The 19,678-nt window shown below is 45.6% G+C and overlaps 1 protein-coding gene across 2 annotated transcripts; it reads right to left on the bottom strand.

Annotated features, from left to right (window-relative positions):
- Positions 1 to 1,708: 1,708 nt before the first annotated feature.
- On the bottom strand, positions 1,709 to 19,231 carry LOC120920459 (toll-like receptor 2). Of its 2 annotated transcripts, none has more exons than XM_040332568.1 (3): positions 19,158 to 19,231; positions 6,440 to 6,578; positions 1,709 to 4,356 (listed from the first exon to the last, which is right to left on the bottom strand). In XM_040332568.1, exon 3 carries the CDS (start codon positions 4,328 to 4,330, stop codon positions 1,823 to 1,825), a length of 2,508 nt encoding a protein of 835 aa, XP_040188502.1. In that variant the 5' UTR covers positions 4,331 to 4,356; positions 6,440 to 6,578; positions 19,158 to 19,231; the 3' UTR covers positions 1,709 to 1,822. The 2 variants fall into 2 exon arrangements, with proteins under 2 accessions (XP_040188502.1, XP_040188503.1); XM_040332569.1 differs by having other exon boundaries at positions 6,461 to 6,578.
- Between the last annotated feature and the right edge of the window lie 447 nt (positions 19,232 to 19,678).

Genomic DNA, 19,678 nt, shown 5'->3' with positions numbered 1-19,678 from the left:
CCACCTTTCCTGGCCTGGTTCAGAAGGGGGGGCGCTCGCTTGTCCCCACCTTTCCTGGCCTGGTTCAGAAGGGGGGGGCGCTTGCTTGTCCCCACCTTTCCTGGCCTGGTTCAGAAGGGGGGGGCGCTTGCTTGTCCCCACCTTTCCTGGCCTGGTTCAGAAGGGGGGGGCGCTTGCTTGTCTTCATGTTCCCCCGAAACACGTTGGCTCGAATTGCTCATTCCATATTCTCAATAAACCAGTGTTGCATTATGTTGTATACAGGGCGCTCTTTTGTTCCCATCTAAATATATCCTGTGATCAGAGTGTCATAGTTAATGACAACTTAGTTGATTTTTCTTCAAAGCTAAAAAGCTATTTTTACTGCTGATGTATATAGAACTGTAAAAGAACCTGTCAGGTTCTTATTGTTGTCTGTGTCCCACTGGGGAGATTTACCCCCATTTTCCATCCAAGAAAAATTATAAAAAAAAATTAATTAGTGGAAGCCCTTCTCCACTCTATCCTAAACTAGACATGTGCACACTGAAATATTTTGTTTCGGAATTTCGTTTTTGTCCGAAAAATAACTTTATTTTGTTACTCCCGAAGTTCTTTATTTATTTTCATTAAAAAATGCATTCGTCCGAAAATCCGAATTAAGGTCGAATCTGTCAATTGAAGGCTTATGGTGTCTGTCGGATGTTCTAAGAAGATTCAACGAAGTAGCTAAACTGTACGACGCCGCAGTCGTACATTTCGAATGCTCCGCCCACAAGCTATAGTAGAATTCTAATGTTGTATGACTAGTAATGACATTTATTAATTATTATTACTAGTAAACCAACTTTAGAATTCTTCTATAGCCTATGGGCCGAGCATTTGACCAAATGCCTGCTCGCGGCGATCGTATGTTTTTAGCCACTTCGTCGAATCTTCATGTCTCTATAATGCCAAATCTTTTCTCTCTATGTCGAATCTTTTCTCTCTATGTCGAATCTTTTCTCTCTATGTCGAATCTTCATGTCTCCATAATGTCGAATCTTCATGTCTCCATAATGTCGAATCTTCAGGTCTCCATAATGTCGAATCTTCAGGTCTCCATAATGTCGAATCTTCAGGTCTCCATAATGTCGAATCTTTTTTCTCTATGTTGAATCTTTTCTCTCTATGTCAAATCTTTTCTCTCTATATCGACTCCTCATGTCTCTATAATGTCAGATCCTTCCTCTCTATGTAGAATAATCTTGGACTAATAGGTTAGGTACATTCAACCGCAGATTCGATAGACACAGATCGCTATTGTCACCGTCATGTCGAATTTCCTATCTATATCGAACTGTTGTCACAACAAAATTTAAACTAAAGCATTTTTTTATGTCGGATCTTTCGGATTTCGGACTCTGCACATTCATTATCATTTGTTAAAACGAACGTGAAAATCCCCAAAATTCGGACGAAAACTAATGCATATGTCTATCCTAAACCCCAAAAGGTTTGGGTGGGGGTTGTACTATATGAACTCTGTTCTTGGTCATACACTTGTTGATCATATGTAAAAAAAAAAAAGCTTTCACAGTAAGTACAAGAGGCAAGTTTGCCTCCATTGAGTAATATTTACATATAATTATAGACAGCATTTAGAAAAGGGGCCTCAAACTGGTGGCCCTCCAGCTGTTGGGAAACTACAAGTCCCATCATGCCTTTGCCTGTGGGAGTCATGCTTGTAACTGTCAGTCCTGCAATGCCTCATGGGACTTGTAGTTTCGCAACAGCTGGAGGGCCGCCAGTTTGAGACCCCCGATTTAGAACAATGACATTGTAAAATACAAGAACACGGTTTCTAAGTCTGGTTTTCAGCTGAATTCACATTGCTGTCCTCTGTAGATAATACCATTTCCTCTGAGTTGCTCTCCTGCCCTACGATAGCATCATTCACCAGGGATAAGCTTTCTTTACCTACAAGGCTTGAGTCGCCCTTTCCTAAGATGCTCTTGAGCTGGACCCAAAAGAAGGGTTGTCTGTTTTCCTCCACAGGCCACTCTAAATAGGTTTTTGTCCTAAGGATTTTCCGTAACCTGTGGAATCTTTTTGGCAGATCTTCCATGCTAACACTTTCCTTGACCACCAGGATGACATCCTCAAATGCGTGGCCAATGGCCCTTTGGTGGGCAAAGTACAGCTCGTAGTTACACCACTCGCTGTTGACAAAGTTGTGTGACAGAATGAAGATGATCTTGTGGCTGTTCTCAATGTTCTCGATTATGTTATCGATGATCCATTTCCCTGGTTGGAAGTCTCTCTCGTGGATACATACTTTGTAGGGTGGGTTGGAGTTCTCCAGATGAGGGAGGAGAACCCCTCTTACCCAATCAGCATCTGAATAGCTGTAAGAGATGAAGGCATGATAGTCATAGATTCTGCTCTGGTCAGACTTCTGTGATCGATATTTCATTTGGATTATTTGGCAAGTTGTTCTGATGTACCATGGTGCATCGTATCTCCAACACAGCAACATGCAGACAATGACGACAAAAGCTGTCACCGATACAGATATGGCCACCACCAATCCAACATTACATTCCAGTAATCCTGGTTGGAAATATTCAATTCTAGTGTCCAATAAATGCGGGGGGTGAAAGCAGTAATAATAATCAGGCCAGTCATCCAGAACCAAAGACCCCACTTTAAGAGTGTCTGTAAAGAAGGCATAAAGGTCGCACGTACAGTGGTAAGGATTGTTGCCCGCTGTCAAAAGTTTCAGCTGGGGCAAGTCTTGAAAAGAACCCTTATCGATAACTCCAAAAGAATTGCCTTCCAGTGCCAACACTTGAAGGTTGGGACTATTCCAACTGGACGTTATAAACTTGATTTTATTGTTGCTGAGAATGAGTTGTGTCAAACTGGTGGCCATGTCAAAGTAATTCATGTTTAATCGGTCAAGATGGGAGTTGGACAGGTCTAAGTACTCCACTGTGGTAGGTAGACACTGGAACACTTCATACTTGAGCAAATTATCTCTTAAAATAAGAACTTTGAGGCTAGATGTCCACACACAAGATTCGTTGAGACTCCCAAGGTTGTTTGACCTAAGGTCAAGGTAGGTGAGCTTTGGCCACTGAGCAGTCAACAAAGAGATGGTCTTCAGACTGCGCATTATATTGTTGCTGGCATTAAATATCTCAATATTGGGTAAAATGTTATCTTTACACAACAGGTTGAACAGGTAGGTGGCCAGGAGACGGTTGTCCGATATATCTAGCTTGACCACATTGGTCATCTGGCCCCAAGCATCGCAAGGAACAAAGTTGAAGTTCACATTAATGATACTGAGGTTGGTTACCTTGTTGAACCAAGTGAACGTCCAATCAAATCGGAGTATATCTGGGTTGGTGACATCCTGTATGAGCAGGTTATCCAAATATAAATTGTTGATGGTGACTTCAGATTTTTTAGCATTTGGAGAACGGGCAAAATCAATGGAAATCAGATAAAGATTCTTTATCAACGCTCTCTGGACATTCTGCAAGACTAGACGTAGGAGGTTCTCATTGAATTTCCCTCTGTAGAAGACCAGGTGTCTTAATCCAATATATGGTAGATGAGAAAATATATCTTCTATGCCCACATAATAAGACAACTCAAACAAGTTTCGAAATCGGAGGCTATTTAAGGATTTGTTTGTCAAATCCTTCAACATATCGCCTAGTAGTGTTGCGTTTTTGTCAATAGCAACGTCCAGCCACAAATTCTGCATGTTCAGAAATGAGAAGGCCCCGGGTTCATAATAGTCCAAGCTAGACTTGGATTTCAAAGCAAACCTTATGAGACTAATATTTTCCATAGAAGCAAAGTCATCTTTTAAGATGTTGGAGATGAGAGGACCTCCTACAGACAAATCTTTAAGATTCACCAGAGAGCTGAAGACATCCTCAAGAGTGGCTCGTTCATAGAAGTTGTTGGACAAGTCAAGGATCTGCAAATATCTGAGATTTTCCAAGGAAGAATGAGGAATCTCCATGAGAGAGTTATTGAACAAACTCAAGTTCCTTATAAATAAGTTATACTGAAATGTTCCGTTTTCTATGTATGATATATTGTTGTAGCTCAGGTTTAGAATTTGTAGCTTGGGATATCGTAAAAAGTCATCGGCCTCTATTTCTGAAATGACGTTATATGATAGATCCAGGTATTCCAGGTTCTCTGAGAGGTTTTGAGGGACTCCTACAAGGCCCCGTCCTTTGCAGGTGACCATATTTCCATCTGTGCTGACATCACAAGCCAACTGGCACCGCGTCAAAGCTCCGGTCAAGACTATTAAGGTCATCAACCATCCGGTGGACGGGAACATATCTAGGCAATCCGCATCTTCTTTTTCTGAAAATAATTTAAATAATTATTATCTGAATGCTCCAAACTAAATTCAACCCCACAAACACTACGTGGGAGGACTCTGCGTCATGCCGAATTGTTTATTTCCATTTTCCTTAACCCAAGGTGACCCGATTTTTTAAATGAAATCCGGGGACATATTTTATTTTTTTTGGCTCTTAACTATTCCTCAAATTATATATGCAGTCAGTGGTGATCAACCTGATCAATGCCCATCTGCAGCCTCATCATTGCCCAGCAATGCAGCTTGACCAATGCCCATTTGCAGCCTCACAAGTGCCCATCATTGCAGCTTGATCAATGCCCATCTGCAGCCTCATCATTGCCGAGCAATGCAGTCTGATCAATGCCCATCTGCAGCCTCACCTCAGATTACTGCATCCTCGGAGGGGACGGGGGACGGGGGGGGGGCGGGATTAGCACCATCAGATTACATACAGAGAGAAACTCCTGTTTATTCTGCGGCCTCTTTCATACAAAGTCCCGCCTCCTGGACCGGCTTCTATGATAGACAGAACACTGGTCCAATACCGGCCCAGGAGACAAGACTTCCTATTACAGAGGCCGCTGAGTAAACAGGAGATTCTCGCTGTATGTAATCTGATGGCCCTCCCTGTTCCCTCCAAGGCAGCCCAAATTGTAGTATCAGCATATAACACGCACACACTATTTGCACCCGATTTTCATGGTGAAAAAGTGCGTGACTAAAAACATATAGCCAGATACAGGTAGCTTTACGCCGGCGTATCAGTAGATACGCCGTCGTAACTCGGAATCTACGCCGTTCTAAATTTAAGCGTAGTCTGGAAACCAGATACGCTTAAATTAGGCTAAGATACGAGCGGCGTAAGTCTCCTACGCTGTCGTATCAATATTTAGGCTGGCCGCTAGGTGGCGCTTCCGTTGAGTTCGGCGTAGAATATGCAAATGACTAGATACGCCGATTCAGAAACGTACGTGCGCCCGGCACATTTTTTTTACTTTGTTTACGTAGGGCTTTTTCCGGCGTAAAGTTAGTCGAACAAATAGCTGGCCTAGTCAATGTTAAGTATGGCCGTCGTTCCCGCTTCGAAATTTGAAATTTTTACGTCATTTGCGTAAGTCATCCGTGAATGCGGCTGGACGTAATTTACGTTCACGTCGAAACCAATACGTCCGTGCGGCGTACTTTGGAACAATGCACACTGGGATATGTACATGGACAGCGCATGCGCCATTCATAAAAAATGTCAATCACGTCGGGTCACCACCCATTTACATAAACACGCCCCCTCATCCTCATTTGAATTAGGCGCGCTTACGCCGGCCCCATTTACGCTACGCCGCCGTAACTTAGGAGGCAAGTGCTTTGTGAATACAGCACTTGCCTCTCTGACTTATGGCGGCGTAGCGTAAATACGATACGCCGCCTGAAAGATGCGCCGCCATACCTGAATCTGGCTAATAGAATTCGGTTATACTTATACATACACTTGAAGAATGACACCCCCCCCCCAGGTTTTACTGTAATGTACATTGTGTCATGACAACAATTTCTAAGTCTTCTTCTACGAGATGAAAGAGATTGTCCCCTTAGGCGAGGTATCTCAGGAATGCTCCTTTGACTCAGCAGTTACTCTCTGTGTAATTATCTTTTAATAATAAGATTATTGGCCTCAAATTACACCCTACATCCTTATAGGACTAGTGTGTGTGTGTCTTCTCTGGAGTGGTGGTGTGACCTTCAATGACATTCATCCAGAAAACGACAAAAAAAAGATGAAGAAGCAGTTCATGTATAGGCTACAATGGCTTCAAGACGTAAACGGCCCTCTAAAACTATTGTCATTAGACATGTGCACTGCCGAAAAATTCATCCATTTTCGTATTCCTTTTTTTAGCTTTTTTGGAAAATTCGGAACTCGGAAAATTCGGAACTCGGAAAATTCGGAACTCAACGAATTTGTCAAAATTTGTTAAAAAACTAAATTCGGAACTAAACGAATTGCACATGTCTATCTGCCATCTTATGTTACAAGGCCTCTTTGAGGTTCATTGGTTTCCAACAGCCTTTAATACAGAACCTCACCTGTTCCATTGAGAGTCTTACCTCCCAGAATTCATTATCGGGGGTCAGCAGAGTGGGGGTCCTTAGGTGACTGGGGGGCTGTTCAGAGGATTATGGGTGGTGGTGGTGGGTTGCGTCATCTTGGTCCACGCGATGGCACCTGGAAGTAAGAGGAGAGAGGCAACGTCAGCTGTGTGGTGCTTTGGTTGAATTATTTAGAAGACATGTAACACCAGACTTCAACAACGTGTAACTTTATTGTGTCATTGCAGCCTTTGTACAACAGTAACATTCATTTTTACTATAGCCAGCCAATGCCACTTCTAGCCAATGCCACTTCTAGCCAATGCCACTCAAGGTGCTATAAAAAGGAATAAGGAAAAATGAATATTAATATCTTTAATAGATTGAAATAGATTGGATGGAGCCTACACAAGTGCCCACCTAGCGAGTGTTTTGTTATGGGGGCACTCAGCAAGGGGAGGAGCCAGGAGCACTGGCGAGGGGACTCAAGAAGAGGATCAGGGCTGTCTGTGCAAAACCATTACACTTAAAAAGGTAAGTATGACATAATGGTGGCCCGTCTTTGAGGAGCCTCCGTAATCCATGCGCCCGGCCCATAATCTACATGCAGGACGCCGGTCGCATGGATTGCAATGGGATTTTTTATTTCTTTTAAGCACATGATTAGAGCCTGAAGCTCTAATTGGCTTCAAAGCAGGGTGGGCTTGGGGCACAGAGCACTGCGCCCCAAGCCCACCCAGTTGTATGACATTAGCGAATATTCACTATTGTCTTACTGTATTGAATCCTGGCCAAACGAGTCTTAAGACTCCCTGGACAATCGGGTCTCGGGACCCACTTCCTGTTTGGTCGGGAGGAAAAGCAACGGCCCCCGGCTCTTCCTTCCCCCTGCCTCCTAAGGCAAGGCCTCTTATTGCAGCCTTACTAACCTTCTCCCGCGGGGGCTTTTATCGCCGCCTTCCCGTCCATCTCCCGCGGGGGTGGCGTTAGTTTGCCATCCCCCCACAAAACACTGAGCACCAAAGACCATGGGTATTTTTCCGTGGGGCCGCATATACACTACATTACCAAAAGTATTGGGGCACCTGCCTTTACACACATGGGGCTAGATTCAGAAAGAGATACGACGGCGTATCTCCTGATACGCCGTCGTATCTCTGAGTTCGGACGGTCGTATCTATGCGCCTGATTCATAGAATCAGGTTACGCATAGATATCCCTAAGATCCGAATAGTGTAAGTGACTTACACCGTCGGATCTTAGGCTGCAATTCCAGGCTGGCCGCTAGGTGGCGCTTCCGTATTATTACGCGAGGAATATGCAAATGAGGAGTTACGCCGATTCAGAAACAAACGACCGCCTGGCGCTTTTTTTTTACGTTGTTTGCGTTCGGCTTTTTCCGGCGTATACTTACCCCTGCTATGTGAGGCGTATCCTATGTTAAGTATGGCCGTCGTTCCCGCGCCGAGTTTTGAAATTTTACGTCGTTTGCGCAAGTCGTTCACGAATACGGATGGACGTAATTTACGTTCACGTCGAAAGCAATGACGTCCTTGCAGCGCACTGGGATATTTTATGGACGGCGCATGCGCAGTTCAAATAAAACGTAAAAAAAAGGGAGGGTCAACACAAATTTAAATAAAACACGCCCCCTACATACCCATTTGAATTACGTGGCCTTACGCCGCAACAAATACGTTACGCCGCCGTAACTAACGGCGCAAGTTCTTTCTGAATAAAGAACTCGCGATACGTTACGCCGGGCGGACAGATACGCCAATGTATCTGAATCCAGCCCATGAACTTTAATGGCATCCCAGTCTTAGTCCGTAAGGTTCAATATTGAGTTGGCCCCGCCCCCTTTGCAGCTATAACAGCTTCATCTCTTCTGGGAAGGCCGTCCACAAGGTTTAGGAGGGTGTCTATGGGGATGTTTTACCATTCTTCCAGCGCAAATGCAAGCCCAGGGAGCGCACGCGTATGTAATCCGCGGTCACACCTCAAGTGCGACCTATCGAAGTGAACGCCAGAGTGAGAACAATAATTGTAGCACCGGACCTCCTAGTTAACTCTAAGCTGATCAACTGTAAAGGCTTTTAAAGCGTCATCTATGGCGATTTGTGGGCACCATCGTTTTTGTGGGTATCTATTTACTCGATGCTGAAAAGCCCAGATTTTTTTTTTTTTTATCTATCATAGCCTTTCCTGCCTAGAGGAGAGATGAGGGGTCTTATAGACCCACTGGGGGAGATTCAGATAGAGATACGACGGCGTATCTCCTGATACGCCGTCGTATCTCTGAGTTCCGTCGGTCGGATCTATGCGACTGATTCATAGAATCAGTTACGCATAGATCTCCCTTAGATCCGACAGGTGTAAGTGACTTACACCGTCGGATCTTAGGCTGCAATTCCCCGCCGGCCGCTAGGTGGCGCTTCGGTTTTTTACGCGACGAATATGCAAATGCCGATTTCCACCGATTCAGAAACGAACGCCCACCCGTCGCTTTTTTTTTTGCATCGCTTGCGTTCGGCTTTTTCCGGCGTATACTTACCCCTGCTATGGGAGGCGTATCCTATGTTAAGTATGGCTGTCGTTCCCGCGCCGAGTTTTGAATTTTTACGTCGTTTGCGTTAAGTCGATTCAGAATATGGCTGGACGCAAGTTACGCTCACGCCGAAACCACTGACGTCCTAGCGACGTCATTGGGAGCAATGCACGCCGGAAAAATTTGCGGACGGCGCATGCCCATTTAAATCGGCGCGGGGACGCGCCTGATAAAAATACTACACTCCCCCTAGCCGCGGAATTTGAATTCCGCCGGGGGATTTACGATCCGCCGGCGCAAGTTTCGAGGTAAGTGCTTTCTGAATACTGCACTAGCCTCTCAAAATTGCGCCGGCGGATCGTAAATCAGATTACGCGGATCTAAAGATCCGCTAATCTATCTGAATCTATCCCAATGTCTCTCCATAAAGAGGACCTGTCATGCCCTATTCCTATTACAAAGCATGTTTACATTCCTTGTAATAGGAATAAAAATTATAAAAAAAAAAATTATAAAAAAAATTAATGAGAAAGTGTAAAAACGAAAAAAAAAAAAAAAATTAAGTACCCCCCCCGCCCCTGCATGCAGAAGCGAACACATACGTACATCGCGCCCACATACGTAAACGATGTTTGCAGCACACATTATCACCGCAATCGTTCGAGCGAGAGCAATAATTCTAGCCCAAGACCTCCTCTGTAACTCTAAACCGATAACCTGTAAATATTTTAAAGCGTCGCCTATGGAGATTTTTAAGTACCAAAGTCTGGCGCCATTCCGCGAGTTTGAGCAATTTTTAAGCGTGACATGTTGGGTATCTATTTACTCGGCGTAACATCATCTTTCACATTATACAAAAAAATTGGGCTAACTTTACTGTTTTTTTTTTTTTATTCAATAAACATTTGTTTTATTTATTTTTTTAATTTTTTTAAGTTTTGAAAAATTGCTGCGCAGATACAGCGATACATAAAAAGTAGCAACGGCCGCCATTTTATACTCTAGGGTCTCTGCTAAAAACTATTTTTTATAATAAAATAAAATAATATAATAAATAAAAAAAATTATAAATATATTTATATATTTTTTAATATATATATATATTTTTTAATATATATATATATATATATATATATATATATATATATATATATATATATATATATATATATATATATATATATAATTATATTATTATAAAAAATATATATTTTTTTCTTTTTAGCAGAGACCCTAGAGAATAAAATGGCGGTCATTGCAACTTTTTATGTCACACCGTATTTGATTTTTACATGTAGGAGACGAGTGCCAGAATTGGCCCAGTATGGAAGTGGTTAAGTAATTTTATTGCCAACATTTAAGATTTTTACAAAAAAAGTTGCTCTGGAGCCAACCTGGTTAACTCCTTTTCCCCCCCCCCCCCCCGCCTCCATGTAATGGAGATGAGCAAAGGCAGGCATGTTGGAGGTCCAGCCTATGTGACCACCATGGCTGCCTCCATAGATACAGTGCGGTGAGTGAGCGTTGTCACTGTAGAACACAGGGCTGGAACAAGGGGTGGGCAGGATAGACATCTGCCCAGGGCACCTGCTCGGGGCGCAATGGTTATCTATAGGGATAGGGGTGGGTGCCTTTATTCTGTTTCAAGGCTGGGAAGTTTGGCACGCCTTCCCCCGGGTGGACTGGTAGAACAGGAAGTGTGTTACTGGCAGGATCACCAGGTGAAAATAAAGGGATACAAAAGAAAACAAATGCAATCTATAGACTGGTAAGCGTGACTCGAGACATTTTTGTGTTTAGATACATTTTACTCTTTGGTGTGCCTAAGGCTTTATTTTTTTCCCAGAACAGGTTTGTAGCAGCTGCTGCCTCGGGGCCTATAGAGAGAAACCTGAAGGTCCGGCACCTCTTAGCAACCAGCATGGGGGGTAAAACAGACCGCAGCCGGTTGAGTTAAGGCCAGGAATCTGCCGTGTCGCCCAGCGTCATCTAGCCCTCTCCTCCCAAGTCTGACTGTTGTTCCGACCTACAGCATCACATTGTAAATACATAGGAGCCCCTCCCCCCCCCAATCCTCCAGACTGACACCCACCAAGGATATTTGCATAACTCCTCCCACTGTTTGCGGGCTCTTGGGAAGAGTACTGTGGCCGGGGGCCCCTTACTCGGATCTGTGATCACCCGAGTCTCAGTAAATGTTGCTGTGGGGCCCCCAGGATCTGTAGTTATGCCCCCCCCCCCTCTTAAAAATGTTGCTGTGGGGCCCCATGATCTGAAGTTATGCCCCGCCTTTAAAAATGTTGCTGTGGGGCCCCCTGATCTGTAGTTACGCTCCTACCTATAAATGTTTCTGTGGAACCCCATGATCTGTAGTTATGCCCCATCTTTAAAAAAATTCCTGTGGGGCCCCATGATCTGTAGTTATGCCCCCCTTAAAAAAAAATCTGTGGGGCCCCATGATCTGTAGATACACTCCTCCTTAAAAATGTTGCTGTGGGGCCCCATGATCTGTAGTTATGCTCCCCCCCTTAAAAATGTTCTTGTGGGGCCCCATGATCTGTAGATACACTCCTCCTTAAAAATGTTGCCGTGGGGCCCCATGATCTGTAGATACACTCCTCCTTAAAAATGTTGCCGTGGGGCCCCATGATCTGTAGATACACTCCTCCTTAAAAATGTTGCCGTGGGGCCCCATGATCTGTAGTTATGCCCCCCTCCTTAAAAATGTTCTTGTGGGGCCCCATGATCTGTAGATACACTCCTCCTTATAAATGTTGCTGTGGGGCCCCATGATCTGTAGCTTTGCCCCCCTGTATTTTTTTTGCCATGAGACCCCCATGATCTGTAGTTATGCCCCCCTCTTAAAAATGTTGCAGTGGGGCCCCATGATCTGTAGTTATTATACCCCCCCTTAAAATGTTTCCATGGGGCCCCATGATCTGTAGTTATTATACCCCCCCCTTAAAATGTTTCCATGGGGCCCCATGATCTGTAGTTATGCCCCCCACCCTTAAAAATGTTCTTGTGGGGCCCCATGATATGTACATACACTCCTCCTTATAAATGTTGCTGTGGGGCCCCATGATCTGTAGCTATGCCCCCCTGTAATTTTTTTGCCATGAGACCCCCATGATCTGTAGTTATGCCCCCCCCCTCTTAAAATGTTGCCATGGGGCCCCATGATTGTAGCTATGCCCCCCCCTTTAAAAATGTTTCTGTGGGGCCCCATGATCTGAAGTTATGCCCCCCCCCCCCTCTTAAAAATGTTGCCATGGGGCCCCCATGATTGTAGATATGCCCCCTTTAATATGTTTCTGTGGGGCCCCATGATCTGTAGATACGCTCCTGCCTGATAATGTTTGTATTATAGAAGGTCTCTGTCTTCCTCCTCGGATTGTTTTGGACACAGCTGGTCTCCCTCCAGGAATTCGGAAAATCCCCCCCCCCCCCCTCTCCCCCCCCTTTACCAACCCAAAACACCACTTAGCCCCGTCCCTAATATTTACTTAACAGACCTCTGTTCTATCTGTCACCTCTCCAGGCCAATCACCGGCTCTCCCCATCTCCTGGGTGTCGGAGGATTTTCCGGGAATTGCAAATCATTTACAAGACCTCCGAAAATTCCTGTTTATTTTATTCTGACCTCCGCCCCCCCCCCCCCCCCTCCAGTCTTGCAGAGTTGTAGCCGATCCTCTCCTGTGCTGAAATGTCTTCCTCCGATAACACTGCACACTGCGAGCTTCTCACAATGTGCACTAGAAGCTGCAGGCAGTCAGATAGAGCCCCACTTCATTTGCTGGCTGGAGGACGTCCAGCATCATCTAGCACTTTTCTCTCCAGCCCGGCCTGCTCCTTTAATTCATTGGTTTTTCACTTCATTCAATTATATAGGCTCAGCATTGCATGTGGGCATTACCAATACAAATACAGCGTGCCTTGGCTGCTGGCAATAATCGCATGCTTGTGGTACCCAAGTCGATCGATGGATCAACTTGAGTACAACCAATCTGCCCATAGAGGGATCGACTTGGGAAAAACCAGCCTGCCCGTTGAAGGATTGACTTGACTATAATCAGCCTGCCCATAGATGGATCAACTTGGGTACAATCAACCTGCCCATAGATGGATCAACTTGGGAAAAACCAGCCTGCCCATTGAAGGATCGACTTGAGTACAATCAGCCTGTCGACTTCAGTACAACCAGCCTGCCCACAGATAGATCACTTGGGTACAATCAACCTGCCCATAGAAAGATTGACTTGACTATAATCAGCCTGCCCATAGATGGATCAACTTGGGAAAAAACAGCCTGCCCATTGAAGGATCGACTTGAGTACAAGCAGCCTGCTCCTAGGTGGATCAATACGAGTATGACCAGCCTGTCCATAGATGGATCAATACGAGTATGACCAGCCTGCCCATAGACGGACCAACTTGGGAAAAAACAGCCTGCCTATTGAAGTATTGACTTAGGTACTATCAGCCAGTCGACTTGAGTACAAGCAGCCTGCTCCTAGGTGGATCAATACGAGTATGACCAGCCTGTCCATAGATGGATCAATACGAGTATGACCAGCCTGTCCATAGATGGATCAACTTGGGAACAACCAGCCTGCCCATGGATGGATCGACTTGAGTATAATCAGCCTGCCGACTTGCTTACAACCAGCCTTCCCACAGATAGATCAACGTGGGTACAATCAACCTGCCCATAGAAAGATTGACTTGACTATAATCAGCCTGCCCATAGATGGATTAACTTGGGGTAAAAACAAGCCTGCCCACAGATGGATCGACTTGAGTATAATCAGCCTGCCCATTGAAGGATCGACTTAAATGCAAGCAGCCTGCTCATAGGTGGATCAATATGAGTAAGACCAGCCTGCCCACAGATGGATCGACTTGAGTATAATCAGCCTGCCGCCTTGCGTACAACCAGCCTGCCCATAGATGGATCGACTCGAGTACAACCCAGCCTGCCCATAGGCAGACCGTCGTCCTGCCTCTTCTAAGAAGGAGCTGCAGGTCCCGGCGGACATCGCATCCGTCGAAACCCGCTGATTGGCTCCCGCTGTGTCCAATCACAGGTGGAGCTGGTCACCACCGGCGGTGCACGAGCCCCAGACCCCATGCAGGAACTCAGGTACAGGTACGTGATTTCACACAGAAGGGCCGCCCTGCCGGAGTACATCGGCGTGGGGCGGTCCAGAAGTGGTTAATGATGAGCATATGTTGCAAAAATGCCCTAATTGAAATGTAATGATAAATTAAGAAACACAATGTAGCACCCTGGAGGACTGGATTATGTAAATCGGAGTCGATACTGAAAAGTGGGGACGTTTCCAGGGGCAACACCTGCAATCCATCACCTCCCAATGTCTGCAATGAAGAAGGTTATGTAACCAGCACAGCTTTCTCTTTCTAGGATATCAATTTTCCCACACCCTGTAATCATCTGCGGATTAATCTCCTCGCACCTTCTACCTGCCAAACAAAACAAAAGAATTACTTTCCTATCAGTTTTCTGGAACACGAGAGACATTGGGGGGGGAGTTGGACAAGTTCCTCCAGAATCAAACAACGCAGTCTGCCCCTCCCGAGGGCAAGGCCTCGTCGGCAACATAAACACAGAACCACAACTCCCTACACAGACCTGCCCGCCGTTCTGCTATGGATTCAGTCTCATTGCTCGGCCCCACCGGCTGCAGATTTAGGCTCCGGTCACACCAGTGCGACTTGTCGTGCGACTTGTGACACAAAGTCGCATAACAAATCGAAACCCATTTATATCAATGGCACCCGAGTAACCGACTCACTACCTCTGCTGGAGGTCTATTCCGAGCTTCAACTACTGTTTCTGGAAAATAATACCAAAAAGGTAGGTTTTTCCTCCTTCTGCTGCTGGAGGTCATGTCCCCGATTCCTTAACCACTTCCCGACCGCCGCATGTAGATATACGTCGGCAGAATGGCACGTACAGGCACATTGGCGTACCTGTACGTCCCTGCCTAGACGTGGGTCGGGGGTCCGAGCGGGACCCCCCCCCCCGCTACATGCGGCGGTCGGATTCCCGCGGGGAGCGATCCGGGACGATCTAGCCGTTTCTAGCCGCTCCGTCGCGATCGCTCCCCGTAGCTGAAGAACGGGGAGAGCCGCGTGTAAACACGGCTTCCCCATGCTTCACTGTGGCGGCTGCATCGATCGAGTGATCCCTTTTATAGGGGAGACTCGATCGATGACGTCAGTCCTACAGCCACACCCCCCTACAGTTGTAAACACACACTAGGTGAACCCCAACTCCTACAGCGCCCCCCTGTGGTTAACTCCCAAACTGCAACTGTCATTTTCACAATAAGCAATGCATTTTTAAATGCATTTTTTGCTGTGAAAATGACAATGGTCCCAAAAATGTGTCAAAATTGTCCGAAGTGTCCGCCATAATGCCGCAGTCACGAAAAAAATCGCTGATCGCCGCCATTAGTAGTAAAAAATAATAAAACTATCCCCTATTTTGTAAACGCTATAAATTTTGCGCAAACCAATCGATAAACGCTTATTGCGTTTTTTTTTACCAAAAATAGGTAGAAGAATACGTATCGGCCTAAACGGAGGAAAAATTTTGTTTTTATATATGTTTTTGGGGGATATTTATTACAGCAAAAAGTAAAAAATATTGCATTTTTTTCAAAATTGTCGCTCTATTTTTGTTTATAGTGCAAAAAATAAAAACCGCAGAGGTGATCAAATACCACCAAAAGAAAGCTCTATTTGTGGGGGAAAAAGGACGCCAATTTTGTTTGGGAGCCACGTCGCACGACCGTGCAATTGTCTGTTAAAGCGACGCAGTGCCGAATTGTAAAAACCCCTTGGGTCATTTAGCAGCATATTGGTCCGGTCCTTAGGTGGTTAAACTAAACTTTATACAGAAAATCCTGCCCCCCCCCCCCCCCGAACCTTATTCGCATGTACAGTGGCACCTTGGATTACGAGAATAATCCCTTCCAGGAGAATTCTCGTAATCCAAATCACTTGCATATTAAAGCGAGTTTCCCCATAGAAGTCAATGGAAACGAAAATAATTCGTTCCGCATTGACTTCAATGGCATGAAATACCGCATGAAGCCAGAGGTGAGGGGGGGCACCGGAGAGACTCGGAAAGGCCCGAGGACAGGCTCGGGAACTGAGTATTTCCAAGGTTTTCCGAGCATTTCCGATCGGATCCGGCGCCCCCCCCCACCTTAGGCCAAACGTGGTACTGCACACCGCTGTGGCTTGAATCCTGCTCGAGACAACACTCGCCAACCCGAGTCAGGATTTTAAAAAATACAGCGCTCGTTTTGCGAAACGCTCGTTAACCGCGTTACTCGCAAGCCAAGGTTTCACTGTATTTAAACATTTTGGTTATGTCCCACCTTTCCTTTCTCCAAAATGAACATATGAAGTTCCCAAAGTCCATCTCCGAACTTCTTCCATCAATATCTTCTATCAATGGAACTGGACACAGTATTCCAAATGAGGTCTAACTGAAGATCTATAGAGAATCAGGACCTCCTTCCTCCTGCTGGTGACCCCTCTAGTGATATAAAGATCTATATAGAGGAATCAGGACCTCCTTTCTCCTGCCGGTGACCCCTCTAGTGATATAAAGATCTATATAGAGGAATCAGGACCCCCTTCCTCCTGCCGGTGACCCCTCTAGTGATATAAAGATCTATATAGAGGAATCAGGACCTCCTTTCTCCTGCCGGTGACCCCTCTAGTGATATAAAGATCTATATAGAGGAATCAGGACCTCCTTTCTCCTGCTGGTGATCCCTCTAGTGATATAAAGATCTATATAGAGAAATCAGGACCTCCTTCCTCCTGCTGGTGACCCCTCTAGTGATATAAAGATCTATATAGAGGAATCGGGACCTCCTTCCTCCTGCTGGTGACCCCTCTAGTAATATAAAGATCTATATAGAGGAATCAGGACCTCCTTTCTCCTGCCGGTGACCCCTCTAGTGATATAAAGATCTATATAGAGAAATCAGGACCTCCTTCCTCCTGCCGGTGACCCCTCTAGTGATATAAAGATCTATATAGAGGAATCAGGACCTCCTTCCCCTGATGAAGACCCCTCTAGTAATATATGGATCTATATAGAGGAATCAGGACCTCCTTCCTCCTGCTGGTGACCCCTCTAGTAATATAAAGATCTATATAGAGGAATCAGGACCTCCTTTCTCCTGCCGGTGACCCCTCTAGTGATATAAAGATCTATATAGAGGAATCTGGACCTCCTTCCTCCTGCCGGTGACCCCTCTAGTGATATAAGATCTATATAGAGGGATCAGGACCTCCTTCCTCCTGCCGGTGACCCCTCTAGTGATATAAAGATCTATATAGAGGAATCAGGACCTCCTTCCCCTGATGAAGACCCCTCTAGTGATATAAAGATCTATATAGAGGAATCAGGACCTCCTTTCTCCTGCTGGTGACCCCTCTAGTAATATAAAGATCTATATAGAGGAATCAGGACCTCCTTTCTCCTGCCGGTGACCCCTCTAGTGATATAAAGATCTATATAGAGGGATCAGGACCTCCTTCCTCCTGCTGGTGACCCCTCTAGTGATATAAAGATCTATTTAGAGGAATCTGGACCTCCTTCCTCCTGCCGGTGACCCCTCTAGTGATATAAAGATCTATATAGAGGAATCTGGACCTCCTTCCTCCTGCCGGTGACCCCTCTAGTGATATAAAGATCTATATAGAGGGATCAGGACCTCCTTCCTCCTGCCGGTGACCCCTCTAGTGACAAAGATCTATATAGAGGAATCAGGACCTCCTTCCTCCTGCCGGTGATCCCTCTAGTGATATAAAGATCTATATATAGAGGAATCAGGACCTCCTTCCTCCTGCTGATGACCCCTCTAGTGATATAAAAATCTATATAGAGGAATCAGGACCTCCTTCCTCCTGCTGGTGACCCCTCTAGTGACAAAGATCTATATAGAGGAATCAGGACCCCCTTCCTCCTGCTGGTGACGCCTCTAGTGATATAAAGATCTCTATAGAGGAATCAGGACCTCCTTCCTCCTGATGAAGACCCCTCTAGTGATATAAAGCTCTCTATAGAGGAATCAGGACCCCCTTCCTCCTGCTGGTGACCCCTCTAGTGATATAAAGATCTATATAGAGGAATCAGGACCCCCTTCCTCCTGATGAAGACCCCTCTAGTGATATAAAGCTCTCTATAGAGGAATCAGGACCCCCTTCCTCCTGCTGGTGACCCCTCTAGTGATATAAAGATCTATATAGAGGAATCAGGACCCCCTTCCTCCTGCTGGTGACCCCTCTAGTGATATAAAGATCTATATAGGGGAATCAGGACCTCCTTCCTCCTGCCGGTGACCCCTCTAGTGATATAAAGATCTATATAGAGGAATCAGGACCCCCTTCCTCCTGATGAAGACCCCTCTAGTGATATAAAGATCTATATAGAGGAATCAGGACCTCCTTCCTCCTGCTGGTGACCCCTCTAGTGATATAAAGATCTATATAGAGGAATCAGGACCTCCTTCCTCCTGATGAAGACCCCTCTAGTGATATAAAGATCTATATAGAGGAATCAGGACCTCCTTCCTCCTGCTGGTGACCCCTCTAGTGACAAAGATCTATATAGAGGAATCAGGACCTCCTTCCTCCTGATGAAGACCCCTCTAGTGATATAAAGATCTATATAGAGGGAATAACATTTTAAAGCCTCACATTTTAAATAAACAGCTCCATCTATGCTGCTGGTACTCAGAGCCCAACTTTATTCATGGAAGTCGGTTAGACTGGAAACAGGTGTAAGGCGTCTCTGGACACGCACAGCCTACCAATGCAGGTCACAAAGGATCCCTTCACCCCGCAATAAAGGGTCAGTCCTCTTTATAGAACAAGACGCGTCCCGGAGAACTAAACTTAGTAGCATGCTTAGAAGTGAATCTGATATCAAACATCCACTGCAGGTGAATCTTCCAGGTTCATGCGTTTAAGTGACAGCGATTCGGCAACGCCGAATATAGAGTGCAAATTTCCACCAAGTGCGGAGATTGGCGCAGGATTTCAGGTTCCCAAAAAGTTGCCCGACTCTGAAATGCGTGAGCTGGAGAGGCAGCGAGCGTGCGAAACGCACCTTACCTTTTCCACCGGAGCCCAGCGCGCCCCTGATCCTCTCCCCCGTCTTCTCACATTCACTTTTCAGTCTGTGTTTGGAATGGTGACTGAGTGAGCAAGAGGTGTGTCCCGGCCTCTACTATTTCTTTAACTCTTTCACGGCCTCCTCGGAGGAGGAGGATTAGTCACTGCACAAAGCCAAGCTTTATGACTATCAACAGCACTCAGATGTTTTCATACAATTCCGGGCAAATGCTAAATATAATCGATCGACGAACGACTCTAAATAACAATGAAAGGTCAGAAAAGCTGCTTTGGTTAGAAACATAGAAAAAGGATCGAGTCTGGCCCATTTTTCCTCAAGGCGCCCCAACAGGTCATGTTTTCAGGATTTCCCTCAGATGAAACGGCTGTTCTGATTACTAAGGCAGTGAAACTCATCGAATCACCTGTGCAAAATAATGGAAATCCTGAAAGCATGACCTGCTGGGGAGGGCCGATCCTAGGGTCACAGACGCCTGGGTGCAGAAATATTTCTGGCGCCC

This window comes from Rana temporaria, chromosome 13 (genome assembly GCF_905171775.1).
Source record: "Rana temporaria chromosome 13, aRanTem1.1, whole genome shotgun sequence".
NCBI classification, from domain to species: Eukaryota; Metazoa; Chordata; class Amphibia; order Anura; family Ranidae; genus Rana; species Rana temporaria.
This window is presented reverse-complemented; position numbering and strand designations above follow the sequence as displayed.